At 37.9% G+C, this 22,517-nt stretch overlaps 2 protein-coding genes across 5 annotated transcripts in view; one reads left to right on the top strand and one right to left on the bottom strand.

Moving 5' to 3' along the window:
• The first annotated feature begins 6,583 nt into the window (after positions 1-6,583).
• Positions 6,584-11,206, top strand: si:dkey-93n13.2. The gene is made up of 2 exons (XM_046865515.1): positions 6,584-7,174; positions 10,318-11,206. The coding sequence occupies exons 1-2, from the start codon at positions 6,985-6,987 to the stop codon at positions 11,040-11,042; spliced, it is 915 nt and encodes a 304-aa protein (XP_046721471.1). The 5' UTR covers positions 6,584-6,984; the 3' UTR covers positions 11,043-11,206.
• Positions 11,207-17,034: 5,828 nt separating this feature from the next.
• The window catches only part of doc2a (double C2-like domains, alpha), a 30,291-nt gene continuing 24,808 nt past the window's right edge, over positions 17,035-22,517 (bottom strand). For all 4 annotated transcript variants that reach the window (XM_046865504.1, XM_046865503.1, XM_046865505.1 and 1 more), the window contains 4 exons: positions 19,676-19,860; positions 18,925-19,006; positions 18,409-18,505; positions 17,035-18,153 (listed from right to left, as the gene is read on the bottom strand). In XM_046865504.1, the coding sequence (XP_046721460.1) occupies positions 18,017-18,153; positions 18,409-18,505; positions 18,925-19,006; positions 19,676-19,860 (501 nt within the window). In that variant the 3' untranslated portion in view covers positions 17,035-18,016. The remainder of the gene's footprint in view (positions 18,154-18,408; positions 18,506-18,924; positions 19,007-19,675; positions 19,861-22,517) is intronic.

Genomic DNA, 22,517 nt, shown 5'->3' with positions numbered 1-22,517 from the left:
CAAACTCCACATAGAAGAGCACTTCCACAACTCTGTTCCCAGGCACATGTGGAAAGGCATCCAGACCATCACAAACTACAAATCAACACCTCAATCTCCACCAACCAGCAGGGCCTTCCTACCGGACGAGCACAATCACTTTTTTTGCTCGTTTCAATTGAAGTATAGGATATTTCACCATATTAGCTGACTCTTCTACTGCTCACAGTCCACTGTCACTCAACAACGGACGTCTATTCAGCATTTAGCAAAATAGATGCCAGGACGTGTTCTCAGAGCATGCACTGGACAACTGGTACAGTTCTTCACTAGCGTTTTCAACCTATCACTGGCGCAAGCCATGGTTCCTACATGCTTGAAGACTACAACCCCCATACCAGTGCCTAAGCATTCAGCTGCAGAATGCCTGAATGATTTTCGCCCGGTTGCACTCACCCCTATTGTTATAAAGTGCTTTGAGAAACTGGTTCTGAATCACCTCTCTGTTGGCCCACCACCATCACCATCACAATTTAAATACCCCTCATTCTCTACACATATCGTGCCTTGCGTACATCTGAACTAATATTTTATTTATAAGTCTGTCTGTCTATCTATCTATCTATCTATCTATCTATCTATCTATCTATCTATCTATCTATCTATCTATCTATCTAGTATATAGATGCACAGAAACAAGTCATCACAATTAAGAACTGCAGTATTTATAGCCGGTGTTCATATTGGTAGGTCAAGCTTGTTTCAGCAAGCACATATATGCCATGGTTGTGTAACTGCTCATAGGGTTAGCGTGGCTAGCATTTCAAAATATTCTATCTCTGCTATCTAGTGTATCTATATTAGTACCAGTACAATTACCCTTATCAGTAGCATTATCTGTATAAGAATCAGTATATTTATATATATCAGGATCAAGATCATTTTCAGTACCAGCATCTGTTTTAGTACCAATACCATCTGTACCTTATCTTGTGACCAACAAAGGAGAAGGAGAGGGAGAAGACATTTACAGAGGCAGCAGGATAAGGAGAAGAGAAGGATTGTTAAAGTTAGGGTTGTTACTTTAAATGTTGGTACAATGACTGGTGAAGAGAGATAGCGAAACGTAAACATATTGAGTTTTCAAGACACCAAGTGGAAGGGGAGTAAGGCCAGGAACATTAGAGGTGGGTTTAAATTCTTCTTTAATGGGGTGGTTGGAAAGAGATATGATATAGGGGTAAACCTGAAAGATGGATAAGGCAGTGGTGAATACATATTTTAAGAAGAGGGGGGAGTAGAGGTTGACGTATAAGAGTGGAGGAAGGTGCACACAGTTGGACTATATTATATGCATGAGATACAACCTGAAACAGATTGAAGATGGCTTTGGAGATGAGGAAGAGAAGAGTGAGGATTGAAACAAGAATAAGATGGTGTAAACTAAAGGAGAAACACTGTTGTGTGAGATTCAGGGAAGAGGTCAGACAGGGGCAGGGTGGTGGGAAAGAGGTGCTGAATGATTGGGCCACTACTGCAGAAGTGATAAGTGATAAGGAGTGATAAGAATGATAAGACAGCTAGAAAGGTACTTGGCATGACATCTGGAAAGATAAACACAGACAAAGAGACATGGTGGTGGAATGAGGAAGTGCAGGAAAGCATAAGGAGGAACAGTGGTGAAGCAGAATTAAAGTAAGCAGGAGTACAAGGAGGTGCAACAAAGGGTGAAGAGAGATGTGGCACAAGCAAAGGAAAATGCATATGATAAGATTTATAAGGAGTTGGGACACTAAAGAAGGAGAAAAGAGTTTGATGGCTGGGCAGGGGGCCGAGCCGGGAAAGATGTGCTGCAAGTTAGGACAATGTATGCAGAAGACAGGTGTGGCAGAGAAGTTTGTGAGGGTGATGCAGGACATGTATGCAGACAGTGTGGCAGCAGTAAAGTGTGCAGTAGGAATGAAAGAGTGGTTTAAGGTTGAGATAGGATTGAATGAAGGATTGGCATTGAGCAGTTTCCTAGAGGTGAGACAGGAGTCTCCATAGACTGTGATGTTCGCGAATGATATTGTGATTTGCGGCGAGAGTAGGGAGCAGGTTGAGATGAGCCTGGAGAGGTAGATGCTTGAGAGAAGGGGAATGAAATTAAGGAGTAAGAACAGGAGCTTTGAGGATTTGTATTTGGAATGTAGTTAATGTCAGCAGTCAAGCATGAGTGATTTGTGATAGAAGGGTATCTGCTAGAATCTAAGGAAAAGTTTATAAGACTGTTGTAACACCTGCTATGCTGTATGGTTTAGAGACAGTGGCATTGACAAAAAGACAGTAGCTGGAGGTGGCAGAGTTGAATATGCTGCAATTTTCATTGGTAGTGACGAAGATGGACAGGATGAGAAATGAGTTTATTAAATGGGGTGTGCAGGTAAGACATTTTTAACAACAAGGTTATAGAGGCAAGAGTGAGATGGTTTGGTCATGTGCAATGTTGGTAAAGGGGTATATCAGTAGAAAGGCAAAGCAGGAGGTTTATGGATGTGGTAAGGGAAAACATGCTGGTGGTTGGTTTGGAAAAGCCAGATGATGAGTGATATCAAGTCAAGTCATGTCAAGAAGCTTGTATTGTCATTTTAACCATATATATCTGACACAGTACACAGTGAAATGAAACAACGTTCCTCCTGAACCCTGGTGCTACACACAACAACATTATGGAGACGGATGAGCCACTGTGGCAACCCTTAATGGGAACAGCCAAAAGAAGAAGAAGAAATGATTGCAGGCCTGAATTGGCACTTGGGATTCTGATTGTGGCAGAATTTAAAAGAATGGTGCAAATGTCAGTCTACAAAATACATTCTTACAGAACGGCAGTATCCTATTCTTCCTAAAGCCAGCTGAAATGTTCCGAACTGCCACAATTTCAAGAATCTCAATAAAATATCAGTGACTGCAGTTCATACTGACATCACACACAACCCTGTCTAGGGTAAAGACATATTACAAATTAATTTTAATTTTGTTTAATAGAATTTGATTGTGTTATGGGGTTAACAATGCCATTTACAATTTAACAGCATCACCTGAACCTGGTTCATGCTGCATTCTTCTATTTTACAATAATAAAATACTTGTAGCTTTCTTATATGCCCTGATGAGCAGCCATGGGGACTGTGGCAAGGAAAAACTCCCTTAGATGTTATGAGGAAGATGAACCAGACTCAAAAGGGAAACCCATCCTCATTTGGGTGATATCAAGAGTGTGATTATAAATCTTTAAACGATACAGAACACTGGAGAGTGAGAACTAAACATGAGCACTGGAATGTGTGATTATGAGTAATGTCCCTTCTACAGTCTTATACAATCATTTAAAGTTATGGATCCAGGAGCTACTGAGCAACTCATAAAATAGAGGCACCAGCTTCTCCATGCCAGAGCCTTTAAACACTCAAAGAGGTCCAATGTCCAAACTCCACATGAAGTGGGATCCAAATGGCGCTGGTACGTCTCTAGATGGTTCGGGATGTTTGCGGGGTCAGCATCTAGAGAGTTAGATTTTGCTAAAAAGATATGTCTTTAATCTGCATTTAAACTGGGAGTGTGTGTCTGAGCCCTGAACACTGTCAGGAAAACTATTCCAAAGTTTAGGAGCTAAATGTGAAAATGCTCTACCACCTTTATTGGACTTTGCTATTCTAGGAACTACTAGAAGTCCGGAGTTTTGAGATCTCAAAGAGTGTAATGGATTGTAGTGTCTTAGAAGGCTGGAAAGATACATGGGAGCTAAACCATTTAGTGTTTTATAAGTAAGTAGCAGTAGTTTGTAGTCAATTCGAAACTTAAAAGGTAGCCAGTGTAGGGATAAGATTGGGGTTATATGGTCATATTTTCTCGACCTAATGAGAACTTTGGCTGATTTTGACCTAGACTCACTGTAGCTCGTTTATTAATGATGCAGGACATCCACCTAGTGATGCATTACAATAGTCCAGTCTGGAGGTCACGGATGTGCTTCTCTGCATCAAATAAAGACAACATGTTTCTTGGCTTAGCAATATTTCTAAGGTGGAAGGAGGCTGTATTTGTAATATAGGTGATATGATTTTTGAAATTTAAGTTGCTGTCTAAAATAACTCCCAGGACTTTTACTGTTGAACTAGTAGTTACAGAACATCCTTCTAAAAGCAAGTTGAAATGCTGGAGCTTCTGTTAACTGTTTTCTGGGCCGATTAGCAATTTATCTGTCTTATCAGAATTTAATAATAGAAAGTATGTTAGTATTGCTCTTTAATAAAGTAAAAGTACTCATTATCTGATTACTCGATTAATTGATAGAATAAACGTAAGAATGTGCGATTACTAAAATAATCGATAATAGCAGCCCTAATTTTAATTAAAGGGTATTTTTTGTTGGGTTTTTTTTAAGTTTGACTTAAATTGTGAGTCATGGGACAACTTATGTGATATATACAATATTTATAGTACATAAACAAATGATATAAACCACGTATTTTGTCGGAGCATTGATCCAGAGCTAAATGTTTGCTTACCGCACACAATATATGGTATAATTGTTTACTTGCAATCTTTTATAAATGTTTGTTAAAATTAATTTTAGAATTGCATTTAAAAATGCATTTTATACTCCAGGCTTTGTATTTAATTTGTGAACAGATTAGCAGCATGAGGTAACTATATTATTTACACAAACCTTACCAGAGGCACTTCTATACTGTAGTTCAGCACAAATTAAATAACACACTTAACAGTATTGCTCAAGTTACATGTTCTGTGCATGGTTTATATCTGGCACAACCTATACAGTAGTACAATAAGTACAATAGTACAAGATAGAAATGCTCTACAAAGATCTCTGCGAATCCCAATCTCATAATTTTTTTGTTTATCTCAGTAAACTTTTAATTTAGTGTTCATGTAGTGGGAAAAGATTACTTTATCGAAAGAAAAGAAATGTTCCTACAATTTTATTCGAGTCAACCAGCTGTTCCTACGCCAGAAGTCTTTATCGTATTTGGTGTCACTTGATTTACAAACGAGGTTGCAAAAGAAAGGAACAATTTCTATTTTGTTTTAGTCATTTATTTTACAAATTAATAATGCCATCTACTATTTTTTTTAACTGCTAGATGTAGAGTATACTGCATGACTTGGGATAAACAGGAACGCTGACTGCACACCAGACCTTGTGGCTGAATGGGAGCAAATCCCATTATATATCAAATCAAAATAGTTCAACAAACACATATTGCTGTTATGAGCCATATGAGAAATTGAGTGTGTGCATGTGTGTGTGTGTGTGTGTGTGTGTGTGTGTGTGTGTGTGTGTGTGTGTGTGTGAGAGAGAGAGAGAGAAAGAGAGAGAGAGAGAGAGAGAGAGAGAGAGAGAGAGAGCGCAATGCTAATGCTTTCCCTGGTTCTGCACATGCACCCAAAAAATAGCGCCCAGTACCAAGGGTGGACAGTAAGGAAGTAAATGTAATTGTTACTGTACTTAAGTAGCTTTTTCCTGTATCTGTACTTTTCCATTTGGGGTGACTTTAACTTCACTACATTTTAAAGTCAAATATCTTATTTTCTCCTCAACTACATTTTGAGAAATCAGTCATTCTTTTTTATTTATGAGTAAATAAAAACTTAACTGGTCAATCACACAGCAAGCTACCAATCAGGGTAGAGTGCGTGCTCTGTTTTGAACTTGTTTTGATTGGTGGTATCTACTTAGCACCAACGTACAGTTCAGCATCAGCTCAAAAGCAAGCACAACATTTTGAGAGTAATAAATGATAGAAGAAGCTCCTGACTTCCACTTAAAACAACACACATGGCTTTATTTGCATGGTTTTTTTTAAGTACTTGAAAGGAAGGTTTGTGGCTCAAGATTATTTAAATAGATATCAATCAGTGTTTGACTAATTAATATTATTCTATTAATAGATTGATGTGCTGGAAGTTACATTAGAGTATTGTCACATAAATTGAGTTGATGAAGCAAAGAGTCTTGTGACAAAAATTATAATAGGAACATTATAGCCATAATAAATCATAATACTTTGGATACTTAAGTACATTTGAAGGCAAATACGTTTGTACTTTTACTCATGTTTAAAGGGAGCACTTTTACTGGAGTAATATTTTACCCAGTGTATCTCTACTTTAACTCAAGTACATGGTTTACTTCGTCCACCACTGTCCAGTACAAACCAGGCACTTTTGCGTTGTGCCAGGTCATACCACAACGGGGTGAATTATATTTTAGTGAAATAACCTTTTTTTAGTCGCTTATGTTACATATATGTTATGATACATATATGTGTGTGCATACACAATGTTACTAACACAACACAAAGTTTAAATGCTACTGTAGTCCTTTATTATAACTCTGAAATAAAAAAAAAAAAATAAATACAGGGTGGGCAAAGTATGGGACAGAAATAGGAATATAATAATAATAATAATAATAATAATAATAATAATAATAATAATAATAATAATAATAATAATAATGCATTTGAGAACACGTGATTTAGGAACTACTTGTTCGAAATTTGTATGAGGGGAACTGTAAAAACAGGTGGACCCATGCACGCCATGTGATTGGTCGAGCCGCTGGTTTCGGTTTGTTGCTTTCATGCCTAGTTTGCTACGGTGAAGAAAGCTGTCCAATAGGGTGTGTGTTCTCGGTGTCTCGTGAACGCAGATAAGATGTCTCCTGCCTTGTAGGGGGCAGTACAGCATGTCTCCATTGTTGCTTTATGTCGGCTCTGTCTAGGCTGAATCCTTAACGACTTCCTTGGCCTATACAGGCGAGCTATATAGGGTGCACTATGTCCTTTACTATGTAGTTGATGTAGTGTCCTTTAAATCTAACAGAGACGTGCATTGGGACTGAGCCCTTCGTGTGGATTAACGTCCTCGGCTCACGGCTCACGGCGGCAGTGCCCATATTATATTAGTAAAATAAAGGAAAGAAATACAGAGAATAAAATGACCAAGTTAGACGAGTTGAACGTGTTTCTGAACGAGAGACTGTCGGCGGCGGTAAACGAGATCCTCGACACAGTGAGCAGGATGATGCAGGAGTACGAGGAGGAAGCGGCCCGGATCCGCAAAGAGAACGACTATCTGAAGGAGATGTTAAAGGTTACAGGATGCAGTTTGACGGAAACAAATCCGGGTAGGATGAAGTGTGTAGAGACGGGGACGGGTAAATGCCAGACTGTTTGTGCTGGTGGAATAAACAGTGCTGAGAGGCTTGTGTTCGAGAGCCATGTGTATTTCTGTAAGGTGACATGCTCTTAAAGGGTTTAGGGTTTATCTCTGCTCCTGTGTGTCTGGGGTCAGTGCAGTTTTCTGGGTTTCTTGCCTAAAACACGTGATCCAACCAATCTCTGACCCAAATCGTACCTGATCCAGCTCATTACTCATCCAACTCATTACTCATCTAGCGTATACCTATTCCACCTCATCCCTGACCCATCTCCTCTCTAATCCACCTCATCCCTGACCCATCTCCTCTCTAATCCACCTCATCCCTGACCCATCTCCTCCCATCTCCTCTCTAATCCACCTCATCCCTGACCCATCTCCTCTCTAATCCACCTTGTCCCTGACCCATCTCCTCTCTAATCCAACTCATCCCTGACCCATCTCATCTCTAATCCAACTCATCTCTAATCCAACTCATCCCTGACCCATCTCATCTCTAATCCACCTCATCCCTGACCCATCTCATCTCTAATCCACCTCATCCCTGACCCATCTCATCTCTAATCCAACTCATCCCTGACCCATTTTATCTCATCCAATTTATCCTTGATACCACTCACCCCTAATCCAACTCATCTCTAATCCAATTTCTAATTAAACTAATCTAGCTCATCCTCGATCCAATTTTTTTTTCAACTCATTCCTGATCCAACTCATACTGAACTAATGCCCAACATGAGAAAGTCCATTAACATGAAAGTGATTTAAAGTAAGCTTGATTTAATGCATTTCCACTTTAAGTGCCCTGGTTTATTAGATTATATTATATTCAACTTTGTCATTGTGCAAAGTACATGTACAGAGCCAATTAATGCATTTAAGAGCATAAGTGGCCTATTTATAATAGATAGCAGTAGATAAATAAGGTATGAGGTCCACACACACACACACACACACACACACACACACAATATCATATATTGTGTCATATTTTACTGAAGAATATTGTTTTATATTTATAAAATCTGATGCAACTGACATAGTCAAAATGATCATCAACTGTGTATTTCAGGTTAGTATGTGAATTATTGAAAAGTTTTAAAATACAGAGTCTCCAGTGCACATGATTTTTCTTAATAGAGTCTAATAATAAGCTGGAAGCTGGAAAAACCTGAAAGTAAACTTATAATAATGCGAGCAAGCAGCAGTGCAACAAGCATTTTCTATTACAGTTTTTCTCAGTCGCTTTAAAGCATTTCTTGAATCATCTTTAAGATTTGCAAATCAGTAAGTGCATTCTCAAAACAATGTGAACAAACAGCACCATACATTGGATTTCTTGCAAAAGTGTGTTTTTGGCTCAAAATCCTTAGCACTTCTCTCAAAATTAAGTATTCAATGAACATATCATTGCCATCAAAATAACAAGTCCTTTTATCATTGTCTACGAACAAGATAGTCAAAATGTTTAGTCATTTTTTCAATATGACAATGCTTTATTTTAGTATTTCCTGATGTAAACTATGTTTTGGATTACAAGTATTGAAAATGCACGAGGCTGAATTGGCAACTGTGAATTTCAACAGCACAAATTTATGATCGTAAGAGACTGGACAGGATTCACACTTTTTTATTTTCCTTTACTAGTGGACTGACTAAAAATTTCAATGTAATGTCATTGTGATAGAAAATAAAAAGACACAAATTAAAATTCTAAAAGGAAAACATAGGAAACACTTCTTAGGCAAAACTGCGCATGCTGCACTATACAGTGTAATCTGTCTCTACCCCCTGACGTCCCAGTCTGATTTTCATCCACATCACAACAGATATCATACCTTGCAATACCATTGTGAGGCCATGACTGACAACATTGTCCACAATAGTGGCTCTAATTTTATCTGAAATATATCTATGTCTCCGGCCTCTTCTTCCTCTTCCTCTATTTTGCCTCCTTACCCTTCCAGCATGCATCCTTATACTTGGCTCTCGACCATGTTCGTTTCCTAGTTGTTTATCCATTTTCAACAATTGTTAGTCTGTGTTTTGCTCTTTTTATATACACTCGCCAATTACCGTAAAGGTTCAAGAGATTCAGCCTTGACCTATTTTAGAAAACTAGTTGATTATTGGTTGATCTGAAAGTGAACACGCCCCTTCATTAGTGACATTCAAGGTTCATCTGCACAATTCATCAATTCAAGACACATTTACCAAAAAAGTTTAATAAACCTGTGAAGAAGAAGAGCTTGACAAATTTTGACAACTGGTTTAACCATTTTGCACTCACTGACTTATGCAATGAACTGGTGCTTAAATGTTTTGGGGGTTAAAACCATTTAGGTGAAACTAGTATAATATATTTTGAACAACATGACAAACAACTGATAATGTAGGAAAAAGCAGACACTTGTACACAATCGATTAAATGATGTACAAAAGCATTCGCAATTTGTTTAAAGCAACGAGAAATGTGCGTATGATGAGCACAAGTGACTTAATGATGTGGAGTTTGAACAAGTAGTTTTGAGAATTGAATTTCTGATCTGAGAAATGCTCCAAAGCGACTGAGAAAAACTGTAACACGCATGATAAAAAGAAAATCAATGACAAGCCATATTTTTAATAACATTGTCTTGGCTCCATACAAATTACATATGACATGGACAAATACAAAACTGTTTTCTTGAATATATTGTTTTGCCCCTTTTTAAGGCTTGTGTGCACTTTTAATTGTCACAAAACTTGCAATGCCTACCTTCAGTTAATATTGAATAATATTTTGAATAATAGCATCTCATTAATTGTTTAGAAAGCTTAGAACCAAGTCAGAAGCCTAACTACGAATTGTCACTGATTAGCGTCGTATTTATTTATTTTGCTAATGCTGGTTCTTATCAGATCTGGTCAAGGTTCAGTCACAGTCTCTATTACACACACATAGGATACAGACAACAAATGAATGAATGAATGAATAAATGATTTATTGATGTTGGTGTCAACATAAGAAGTGTGTAATTTCTAGCACTGTTCCAGCAATGCAGACTACCTGTAATGTGCTTTATGATCACATCTGGGCTTCTCTGATGTGTGCCTTTCTATTGTTCTCAGGTGAGGTCCCTACTGTGACTTTTGCAAGACAAGACGGCATCTCAAGTTTACAGCATGAATCTGAGCCCCAGGAGAGCCAACACCTAGCAGCAAAGAAAGAAAACGCAAGCATAAAATCAGAACTTCCAACCCCCCAGTACCCTTCGCATTCTGATTTGGAGTCTGACGCCAGGACGATAGACGACAACGCTGAACCTCCCCAGTGCACATCTCTGTCAGACTCTCACGCCGTCGATCAAGACGCATTAGACTTCGACTTTCCTGTAAAAGTCAAAGTTGAGTCAATGAATATACAAACACGTTCAAATGACGCTATGGACAATATGGACGTCAGCAACCACAGCTGGTCTCCGCACAACTGGGACCAGTTTTCAGAAAGAACTTCCCAGGCTAGGGTACAGCAAGGAGCCGGTCTGCATCCGTACAGCAGTGAAAGTTCTCGTCCGGCAGAAATTCAAAACCAGCCTGTAGAGTTACAAGCGGCGTTCAGCTACATAAACCGGACCATATGCAATAACAGGCTTCACTGTACCAGCAGATACTGTGAGCTTCAGAAAAGGACCACGTCCAAGTCGAGTCCCGTGTGGCAGTATTTCTCGCTGAAAGAGGGCGATTGCAGTAAGGCGGTGTGTCTGATGTGCAAGGCGGTAATATCTCGTGGAGTTAAAGAATACACTACGTCAGCACTGTTAAAACACCTCCGTATGAAACATGGAAAATGTTGATCAACCTTTTTTGGTACTTTCGAACTCATGAATAAGTATCCTTAAGCAGGTTTATGACGGCAAAGCAACAAATCAGACATTATCTGCAAATGTATAAATGACACTAGTGTCTGATGTAGCAAATGAAAACTGTTCATTAAATTTGCAATGCCACATTCACTCAATCAGACCCGAGCTGGCTCAAAATCCTTACCATGGTTTGCTATAGTAGATTAAAACAACCTAAATATCCATGCTTGCATTACTGGTTATATAGTCAAGTCAAGTTTATTTCTATAGCGCTTTTCACAATGGACATTGTCTCAAAGCAGCTTTACAGAAATTAACAGTTAAGGTGAATGGCGTGCATTTATCCCTGATGAGCAGCCATGGCGACTGTGGCAAGGAAAAACTCCCTTAGATGTTATGAGGAAGAAACCTTGAGAGGAACCAGACTCAAAAGGGGAACCCATCCTCATTTGGGTGATATCAAGAGTGTGATTATAATCTTTAAACAAGACAGAACACTGGAGAGTGAGAAGTAACATGAGCACTGGAATGTAAGGGTATAAGTAATAAGTAAAGTAATGTTATATACACATGGGTGACAAATTAAAGGAGCATTTAGGTCACATGGTTTGGTTTATTCAATACAGAGTCGTCTGATTAACTTATCCTGATAAGAGTGCTCTGTTGTATGATGGCCTCTGCCCCCATCTATAAAGCGCAGTGGCTCACTGAATGGTTTGATGGGGATAATAATAATGTAAATCATATGCCATGGTTTTCAAAGGTTGCAGATCTCAACCGAACTGAACACTTTTGGAGGATTTTGGAGAGCGTATTGGATTGCCTCTTCAGCTACACCACCATCATCATGACACCGATTATTATTATAAAAAAAAAAACCAATACCAACATTCAATGAATCTGTTCTAGTGGGTTATGGTGAGCCAACAGCTTCCTTAAACTTTTTTCCCTTTAATTTGTCACCAGTTTGTAGTTTAAACTGAGAGCTACTGAGATGATAAATAGAAAATTGTCCATACTGAAACTGATTTAGTATCAGTTCATATTAATGAATATGACTTGGACAATACAGTTAATGCCCAAGTCAGTATTGTTTCTGGGATCAAAGCAATTGTTCCTTGGTCATTGTTACCGATACAGTTCATTCAGAGGCAAAGCATATTCATTCAACTAAGGCAAAAAATCGCTACACTGTATTTTTATTTTTAAAATAAATTTTCTGGGCAGATTAGCTCAGAGAGTAATTGTGATTGAACGTTGACCGATTGTACGTATATTTGAGATGTGTTTTGTTTTTTCTTGGTATATTGTTAATATCCTATGGAATTTGGAATTTGTTATTGCAGGATTAAACTGCGATCATTTGGGATGCACACAGTTTTACCTTCTATGTATCTAATTCTTTGCACAAATGAATCATTTTAAGAAAAAGTCTTGGTGACTACATAGTGGTACATATAAAACTTCTGGGTTTTCAGGTTTGAGCTCAGATCATATGGTCTTCCTATGTGCATGAGTTTCCTTTTTGTCTTTTCCGAAGCAGCATGCCAGTAGGTCGAGGTGCTAGGTTAAGTTGCACGGTGTTCCCATGCAATGAACTGGCATTTGATCCAGAATATATGACCAAGAAAAGGTGGTTACTGAAGATGAATGGAATAAAAGCAGCACTAATAGCCTGATTATTCAAACACTGTAACATCCTAAATCTTTTTTCATAAATACTATATGTAACAGTAGCTCTGCAATCTCACCACATGCAATTTAATGTTCTATTATAAAACTTCAATATTGCACCTACTGCACCTCCTCCAATATTCCTCATAAATAGTCATCAACAGCCGGTAAGTCACTCTCATACATCCACGAGTTCTATGAATCTACAAATACGATATTAACAAGCTTCTCAGATCAGAGATCAGAAAAGGCATCTGTCATTTGTCTGGTTTCTTTAGTTTCTTTGAAGGTCTTTGCACAACAGTACTGACATTATAAATGAGGGAAAAAAACTCCTTGTTTGTTTCAAAGGGCAATATTGTGCCAGCCTCCAAACGGCATTAATATTCATGTCTGGTGTTGGTAGTTTGAGGTGATTACATCAAATACATCACAGACTTCTTGCTGAATCCTGATTCAGCCAACAGATGATGATGATGATGATGATGATTCCTCTGCCGAATAACACAAGGATCATATACTCTCCAACATTTACACAATTTCTTCTGGACTTATTATGGAATTATATATATATATATATATATATATATATATATATATATATATATATATATATATATATAAAATATGCCTTTATTTTACCACTGTTGCATTTTACCACTGGTATGTTTGTCTTTATATATCAGCTAATGGATCACTGATTGTCATTCTTGGCAGCTCTGGAACTGTAATGTATGGTCTCCCAGTTTGCACTATAAATTCTTAAACAGATCAGGTATTAATCCAGATTATTGGAATTCCTTAGAGCCATTTCACAGAGCACAGCACTGAATCTATCTAGAATAAATTCAGCTGATGGTGTATTTCTGCATCAGTTCAAATATGTGCCAACATTTGTCCTGGCGGCCTCATTAAAAGCCTTTCCTAGTTCAAACGCTATGAAAGAGATGGTGATCCTCCATCCACTATTTATTCAGCAGTGAGGATCTTTTGCAACAACCTGCCATCACTCATTATCTTTAAAATAATGAGAGAAGACATTTGGGCCACCAATCCCTCATGTCCATTTTTGGTTTTTAAAATCTTCTGCAAGTTACAGATACATTTATCTTTAGGAATTTCTTATATATTTTGAGTAAGTCAGCGGTATCGGTGTCAAGAAAGAGCTCCTGAGATGTCACAAGGAAGTAATGTTGAGACCTTGTTTTTCTGTATATAAGAGGTAAATTAAAACTTAATTACATAACAATTTGTATGTCAAAAAAACAAGGAGCATGTTTTATACAATGTACAATAGATACTTTAAGCAAATTAAAACAAGTTAAAACAAGTACGACTTGGGAATGAGATCATTTAGTCATGGCCAAGTCTTAGTGTCCAGTTTATGTCATGGGACTACATTTCCCAAAAGTCTCTGCACCTCATGATTCTTTGTATCTATGTTATGTTTTCACTAAACGAGCGTCTTGCACTTGTCTTGCTATTTTCTTTCATAGTTGTGTTCTTGCTCTAATTATTGTTCTATAGTATTATATTGCTTTATAGTACTGTGTTTGCACACCTACTGGATTGTTGCTGTTGCTGTTTTTCACAACTTTGTGTGTCTATGTTTACAAGTACACTCTTCATGCAGTTCTCTTTTTTGCACATTGTACTGTATAACACATTTTACAGTCCATTTACTGGTTGGTGCTATTTTATGTTTTGTGTATCTGTCCTACACTGTTTTGCATGTCTGTTTGCACTGTTTTTGTCTGCACTGTTTGCACACTTTATGTGGCTAGGACAACTTACTTTTGTATTCTTTGTTCTGTATGTAGCTCTTTGTTGTTTTATGTAGCACCAGGGTTCTGGAGAAATGTTGTCTCCTTTCACTGTTGAAATGACAATAAAAGCTTCTTGACATGACTCGATATGACACTTTTCAAATGAAAGTAGTATCATTAAGCAATGTCTCGGTACATCAATGAAAAGAGCTCATTTAGTTATATCTAAAGCTTATTCAATATAAGAGTGTATTTCACAGGATTTTTGCTGTGTTTACGTTTATGCCTTTGCCACTTGGCAAATGCCCTTTTCCAGAGAATCTTTCAAAAGTGCTTTGAAGTCTTCATCAATAAACACATGCTCATGCTGGTTCATTAGGACAAAGCCTGAAGGTTTTCTAAATCCAGTGGAAGCATGTCAGCTCCTTGCAGCATCACTAAGGGATGACTATAAGCTCACTTGATGATCTGCCTTTACCTGCAACACCTTGCTAAATGTTGCAAAATAACTAAACAAATATAGAAGCAATATAATAAGTACTCCATTCAAAAATCATAATATAGAATAGCATTACATTGAGATACGCATAATATTAAGATTACGTTTTTATTGCTTTTGTACAAATTCCTAGCAAGTTCATATCTTTATTCTACATTTAGGTAATAGAGTCAAGGTAGTCTGACCTACTAAAAGGTCAATGAACTAGTGTGTTTCGGAAACTTCTGGTTCTACCTTTGGCTGTTCCCGTTAGGGTTTGCCACAGCGGATCAGCCGTCTCCACACTGTGTCCTCTACATCTGCCTCTGTCAATCCAACCGTCTGCACCACATCCAAAAACCTCCTCCCAGTGCACCCTGCCTGCACTTTTTCTTCAGTTCTCCAGCACAGTGTGTTTAGGAAGCACACTCTATGATAGCACAAAATACAATAAGACTTCATCTTTAAACATTAAGCAGGGTCCAAAGATTCTCAGTAGATTCAGAGCTAGCACAACAATACAAAGCTAGTGCTCACTGACTAATCAGTGTGCTAACATAAACCCCATGCAGAATTCTTTTTTCCTTCTTCTTGTTTAGCGCCTAGTTTGGAAAGTGTGTTTGGATTTGTGGGATCCTCCACTTCACCAATGCTCCAGTACAGATGGCAACATGGCCTTTATTCATTTGATGTGAATGATAAATTATATCTAATTAAGCCCACTGAAAGTAGTTAAGCCCAGACCCCCAGCACTGGCACCATCTGGAACCCACTGCTTCAGTTCAGTGATTTGGAGTCAGCCATGCTGGCAACAGTAACAAGCCTGTCTTGTTTGGCCCAGACTCCTTTTGTATCTAGGAAGGCATAACTGCTAATTGGTACATATGTGTTGTGGCTAATAAATATTGTTGTTTTTATATTGTCAGCTCAGTAGATTACTCTTGAGATCATGTTTTATTATTCAGTGTCAAATGACATTTTCATGGATTTTACCTATAAAGCCAGAAACATTTTGTCCAGGTGGAAACCCAAGTAAACAGTCCCATTTCAAAATTAGATCCCCTGTGGGGTTGTGTACTTCAGTAAACCCTGGGTCTATCACCAGGAGCTGCTGATAACTGGTAGCCACTTTTATGTGCTCCATTTAAGTACTGGCTACCTGTAAGATATAGGCTGTGTCAAGTGCAATTCCAGTCTGATATCATGAGACATGTAATCTGATCTTAGATGGAAAAATAATTGAACAGAAACAGGTTTGGTATTTTGGCTAGAACTTTTAAGGGTCCCTAAAGGGAAAGATCCATGTGGGAGATTAAGTAGAATTTAGCAGAATGTTCAAAGTGTAGAACCGTTTTAGGAAGAACCCTCTACATTTATTTTTTCTTTCTTATGCCCCATTTTACGATATGCATTTGAATATTTACAGACACTAGGTGGCAGTGCTGAAGAATATATTCAGAAACGAAAATAAAGCGATTTCTAGCACAGCTGGGCGTATTACAATCATAAAAACATAAGTGTGCTTATGTGTATGTGCTTTGATGGTGTGTAATGTAGAGTGTGAAGCTCAGTCAGACCAACCTCTTTGTTTTCACTTGGTTGGAAACAGAATATGATATTCGGGACTGGAGTCCAGCATGGTTTTGATTATTTGCTGCCTATGAGGCCTATTTTTCTCCATATATAAGATTACTATCCCACTGTATATAATTGGTTATCTAAGTACAAGCACAGCAGAAATTTTCATGACCAATTATATACAGTGGAATAGTAATCTTATACTATAAATGATTTCTCATAGCCTATCCTAATCTCAGCGACTACTGCCAATCTCCTGTGTTTTATATACAATTTGTATGAATTCAACTGTTTTGCTAGCACAGCTCAGTGGCCTAAATGGAAACAAAAATTATAAGCGCTTCACTTGAGGTGCACTGAATTTTCCTAAACGAAATGATACAGCTTGACATTCTTTCGATGCAGAGAAATGATGCGCAGCTTTTGAGCAATGCATTTGTTTGTATTTCCAAATTGTACATAAACACTTCATACAAATTTAGTAATCACAAATTTTCCAAAGTACAACACTCAATAAATAGTCAAATAACATAGTGATATAAACTCACTCACACACACACACACACACACACACACACACACACACACACATACACACATACACACACACACACACCATCGGGCATGCAGACCAGAACAATTTAAATCAATCCAAAACTTTTAAGAAATTAATTAGTTCGAATATCAGAGCGTTTCTGAAAAGAAAACATATAAATAACATTAGCAAATGGGAACTTCAAAATGACAGGAATTACAGCCCTGGAAAAACATTGTTGTGGCATGCTTTATAATGCTGTAAACATTTCCTCATGCTACAAAACAGATGGATAGTGGTGTTTGTATAAGAGTGCCAGTATTTACAAGGGTTCTGAAAGAAGGAAGGCTAATTTAGGACTGGATTCCACTCTCTCCAGTTCTTATCGCTTCTGTGATGATTTATGAGTAACAGTCCTGATGTCCAATTGTTACATTCATTGTTCACAGACATTAGTAAGCAACTTGACCCTTTATAAGCTTCCTGGGTAAAGTGTGATGTTGACTTTACTGCAAGCACCTTGCTTGTTTCTCTACAGGCTTTTAATGTAGTGCATGTCTCTCTTGGTCAATAAGAAGGATATGCTACATGGGATTTGGAAAGGATTCAAATTCGTCTTCATTGTTACAAAATGTATATAAAACGTGCAGCAGTGATAAGAAGGGACTGACAGGTAAGGTCCAGCAAGTAACATAGAATCAAAAGGCAACTGACTGACAGTCCATCCCTCAATGTCTTCTGGTAACAAGCAAGGTGTGTTCAAGTAATACAGTATTTGTGCCTGTCATGAATATCGATCATGCATTGACAATGTATATATGATGAGCTCATACAGCATATAGTGCACAAAGTTGGAAGTGCTCGAACGCACTCTGAGGGTTCGTCTTTAACGCCATGCAGCAGTAAGTTAGCACTGACATCCCCTGTAAGATCCTCACTCTTGGCAGGAGCTTTGAGGGAGTTCATTGGTCAGAACGTGCCATCGCTCCACCCTCTGCCCCTTATTCCTCAGACAGTCCATCCAATGGCGTAGAGCATCTCCTTGTGAGTGACAGCTCAGACACACTCCACCTGCCACCACACAGAGATTTCCATTAGATTGTACTTATATACATGGTTTGCCTTTGTGTATCATCAATTATGACAAATTTTAAAGCAATTCTACATTTAAAATGGATGTTCTTATTTGCAATAATGTAGGCATACTGTGTTAGAATTATGTGGGGGGGAACAAGAAACAGCATGGATTCAGGAGTAATATCTGCATAAGCAGCACAGTGGCATGTCTTGATAGATCAATACCACATACACCATCTTTGTTCTCACCTATAAAGTCATTGGATCGACCCAGGTCATAGTCCCATACAGTCACCTCCAGCGTCTTACTGACCAGTTCAGTCAGAGAGATCTCATAAAAGAACTCCTGTGGAGGAAAAAGCAGGAGGGAAATGATCAAATTGAGCATTTAAAAACAACACAGTTGGAATTCCGATTTAGCATGCTGTGGAATCAGTGTTTTCGCTGGTGGCTTTCAGTATCACTGAACCCTTTCATAAGCCTGCAGCCGTGGTCCTCTTCACAAGAAGAAGACTAGTATTGGGGACTACTGAGAGAATGGAAAAGTGTCACTTAGTCTGCCAGATGATACTCAGCACCCACTCACATGCATACACACTCACATTAAAGCAAACAGTATAGGATGAATGAAAAGAATATAATTGACAGACCAGTCTAGGTTGTTATTAACACTTAACTTTCATTCTTTTAATATGATTGAGAGCCAGGCCCGCATGCACATGCATAAACATAAATAATCTGCAATGGATATCATAAGGTCAGTACCTCATTAAATTCTGGGTTAAGGGTCTTTTTAATCACAGCCGTTTTATGTTTCGATTTCTTTTGAACATCCGGCTTTAGATATCTGCAGTAGTAAAAGAGTGGGAGAATGAGAAAGATAAGCATAGACAGAAAAAAGTGGAAGGGTAATCGAAGGACAGTCACACTTCACTTACGCTCACACAAATACACACGCATATATATCGATTGAAGTACACATAGCTATTTGCTTTTCTGCTTTTCTGCCTGTGTCCCACTGGCTTCTATAAAAATTTGATTTGCTTTATTCACTGCTGTTATCTCTCACTACTCCACCCCCACCCCCCACCCCAAACAACACAGCTACTGTACACACACATTCTCTCAATCCCTACCATGATCAAAGCCAACATTTGTGTGTGTGTGTGTTTGAAAGAGAGACAGAGTTGAAATGACATGGACATGTGTGGGTGGGAGGTTTGTTGATTCCCTTGCCATTTTGCCTGAGGAAGGTATATTTATTTTAAAACATGATGTGGGAGAGGTTAGAACTATGTAAAGTAAACATGGGTACATAAACCGAGCAATTTTCTGGTTTCCCAGTTGTTATTCAGTCTCATACACTCATCTGCCTAATGACTGGTTTCGTATAATCTTTTGACCATAGCTAAAGTACTTAAGCTAAAATGTTTTCTTGCTATTCAGGAAAATGGAATGCTGATTAAATCATCCACCCACACCAGCCATGCCTTACACCGACACACTGTCCTCTCACGTTTTGACATAGGGATCAGAGAAGCCATTGACATCCATGGCAGCGAGGTGAGCACATCTCTGAACACCGACGCACAGACCTCCTCGTCGGGTCTCTTTATCTCCCTCTACAGACGGAGGCACGAACTGGAGCGACAGTAACAGACGGCCTCTTTCCTCCAGGCTGTGCAACTGCTCATACTCCCACTGCGGAGAAAGTAAAAGGAAACAGAAAGTGCAGAGGAGGAACTTGAGAGGTGGAGAATTCAGAGTGGTGACACGCAGTGAAGCCCCAAAAGGGCACCAGTTAATCACCAGTGTCAGTAGTGACACACCAGGTGCTTGAGAATAATTAGCTATAACATAAAAATGAACCTGAACCACATGAACCTGGACACCTGTGGACCAAATTAATAAATGAAATAAAATTCAATTTAATTAATTTTATTCCCAGAACACATGCAACTTTTCTTGCCACAAGGTCTTCCTTCTATCCTACCATGCAAGCACAATATGAAAAAAAAGTTGGAGCGTTCAGGAAGCTGTGAAACCGGAGGTGACTGATAATGAGCTCTGTAATGAATTAAACACATCAGTGCAATAGACCAGCAGTCTCAAGTGAGGTTGAAGTATTCTGCTCTATTTTTCCATACAAGGAGAATGTCAGACCTTACGAGAGAAATACTGCATATATATAAAATCTTTTGATATGTAGTCACCTTCGTCTTGTAAATCAACTAAAACAAAACAAAAAATATTAGAAATACGATAATATAAAGTATAAACTGGTTACAGTTAAACAGTTAAACTATAAATCTATAAACGTTATCTATAAAACTATACAAATGTAACATGTTAACAGCGTCCTGTGGTTATTTTGAGTACATTGCATAATTTGGGCAAATAAGCAGATTTTTTCTCATTTTGAATTAAAATATATATATTTCTTTATTTTACTTATATGTAGTATAAATATAATATAAAATAATTACTTATGTATTGTGAATAGTCAGTTGCTGAATGAGAGAAGATACCTTAAGAGAAGATATGAAGTACTTTAAAGGTCTAAGAAGTAAAAAGTAAGGTTTTCTAATTTGAAAATTTAAGCACAAGTATTGAATTACAGCAACATCCAAGTAAAGTAGGAATACCTCACAAGTAATGAGTATAGTAATGAAGTACTATATGAAGTTCTCTGTGATCTCTGAGGTCATTTCAAAATGAAACAATTGATGTGATGAGCCCAGACGTTGACGGAGATGTTTAATTAGGATTACTTATGGAACGATATTCAGTCACTGATGTTCATTGATTCCTTTTTTAACCCCAAAATGGCTCATTGGAGACGTAGCTACAATGAAGTTTGAATTGATTCTTTAAATAAAAGCCTGATGAAAGCTGATTTATAGCAGTGGAAATAAATGGCTTATAAAAGTGATGGACTGAAGTTCAATACAAATAGACATGCTAGAAAAGGTTTAAAGATCAATGGTAAAGACAGGCATGACTAGAAGAACTTAATATAAAAATGATTGAGTTGAACTATTCCAGACTTGTCTTAGGAGCCACACTTCTTTTCAAGAAATAGTTTTTTATTTTTTACTGTTAAGGCAGAAAAACAACAATTGCCACAAACATATTGATTACATGAGGTGAGAGATGTTTGATACAGTATAATAACTGTTCAATAATGTATAATACTAAAGGGCATTTAATCTGTATTTTGAATTTGCAGTTGATGCTATGCTCCTTGATCAAGCTGGAGAAGTGTTTTTTTCTTTTCATGCTTGATTTAATTGTGTAAGTGACTCTTCTCAGCAACAGTTAGTTCTGAATGTCTCTGAAATCCTTTCAGAGTTCCTGCAGTTTCTTTTTCTATTTCCAAGAAGAGACCTTGCTTGATACAGATTTACTTTTCAATTTTGCCACAGAATACAATCATTCATTTCAATGGCTTCATAGAAAAAAAATGTGGAAAAACAGTATTCATAGACCACAGAAGCCAGCCTTGATCATATTCTAATCATAGCCTAATCATATTCTTGTCCTTCCAATAGGCTTGGTTTGGAACATCAAGTGATAAAATCAAAGAAGATCCAGAAATTAATAGATGTTACAACATGTCCTGTAAATGCTGTTCTGCTGTATGCTTATTGTTATGCCTAACCAGGGTGTATAAGTGGATGAAAGTCAAACGGAATAAAGACTTTTACATTGTAAGCTCAGTGTTTATGATGTAGATTAAGTCTGCATCCATCTGGTGTTACTCATAATTAGTCTTGTTTCTGGTACGGTGCCATGAACAGGGGTGGAGAAAATAAAATAAATTTTCACACACACACGCGCGCTTGTGTGCGCACACACACACACACACACACACACACACACACACACACACACACACACATCCAACCTTGCCTTATGTCTAGGTAATCGATATTACTAAAACCATCTAGCCAAGACTGTGAGAAATAGGAAATTAAAGGCATTATCTCCAAAGGGCTGACCAACAGTCATTGATTTATTGGATAAGACTAATACATCCAACACAGTGCTGAAACAAAGCTGAGAAATGGGTGGCATAGCATTAATATCCATATCATAATAAAATCTAGTCCATAGAAGGACCCTATAGATTACAATCAGGATGCTTGGGAGAGGGGGGTAAATCCAGACATGGACTAAAGTAGATTAACAACAAGAACTTGCTTTAACTGAAGACTGTTCCATTTAAATACAGTATGCTGTAGGTTTGGCAGGCAGCAGATGTCACTGATTCAATGCTGGACAACAATTTTTCGGTCAGTAATACACTTTGAAACATATACTTTAAGAAAACACAGAACTATTACATTTTCCTCCAA

This window comes from Silurus meridionalis, chromosome 14, assembly GCF_014805685.1.
Source record: "Silurus meridionalis isolate SWU-2019-XX chromosome 14, ASM1480568v1, whole genome shotgun sequence".
Lineage (NCBI taxonomy): Eukaryota > Metazoa > Chordata > Actinopteri > Siluriformes > Siluridae > Silurus > Silurus meridionalis.
Note: the sequence above shows the minus strand (reverse complement) of the source record. Positions and strands in the feature narration are given on the sequence as shown.

Bases quoted from the DNA above. Each gene is read 5' to 3' on its own strand.
- si:dkey-93n13.2 (XM_046865515.1), top strand. From the start codon at position 6,985: ATGACCAAGTTAGACGAGTTGAACGTGTTTCTGAACGAGAGACTGTCG. The intron at 7,175-10,317 runs GTAGGATGAAGT...TATTGTTCTCAG, and splicing joins TTTGACGGAAACAAATCCGG to GTGAGGTCCCTACTGTGACT.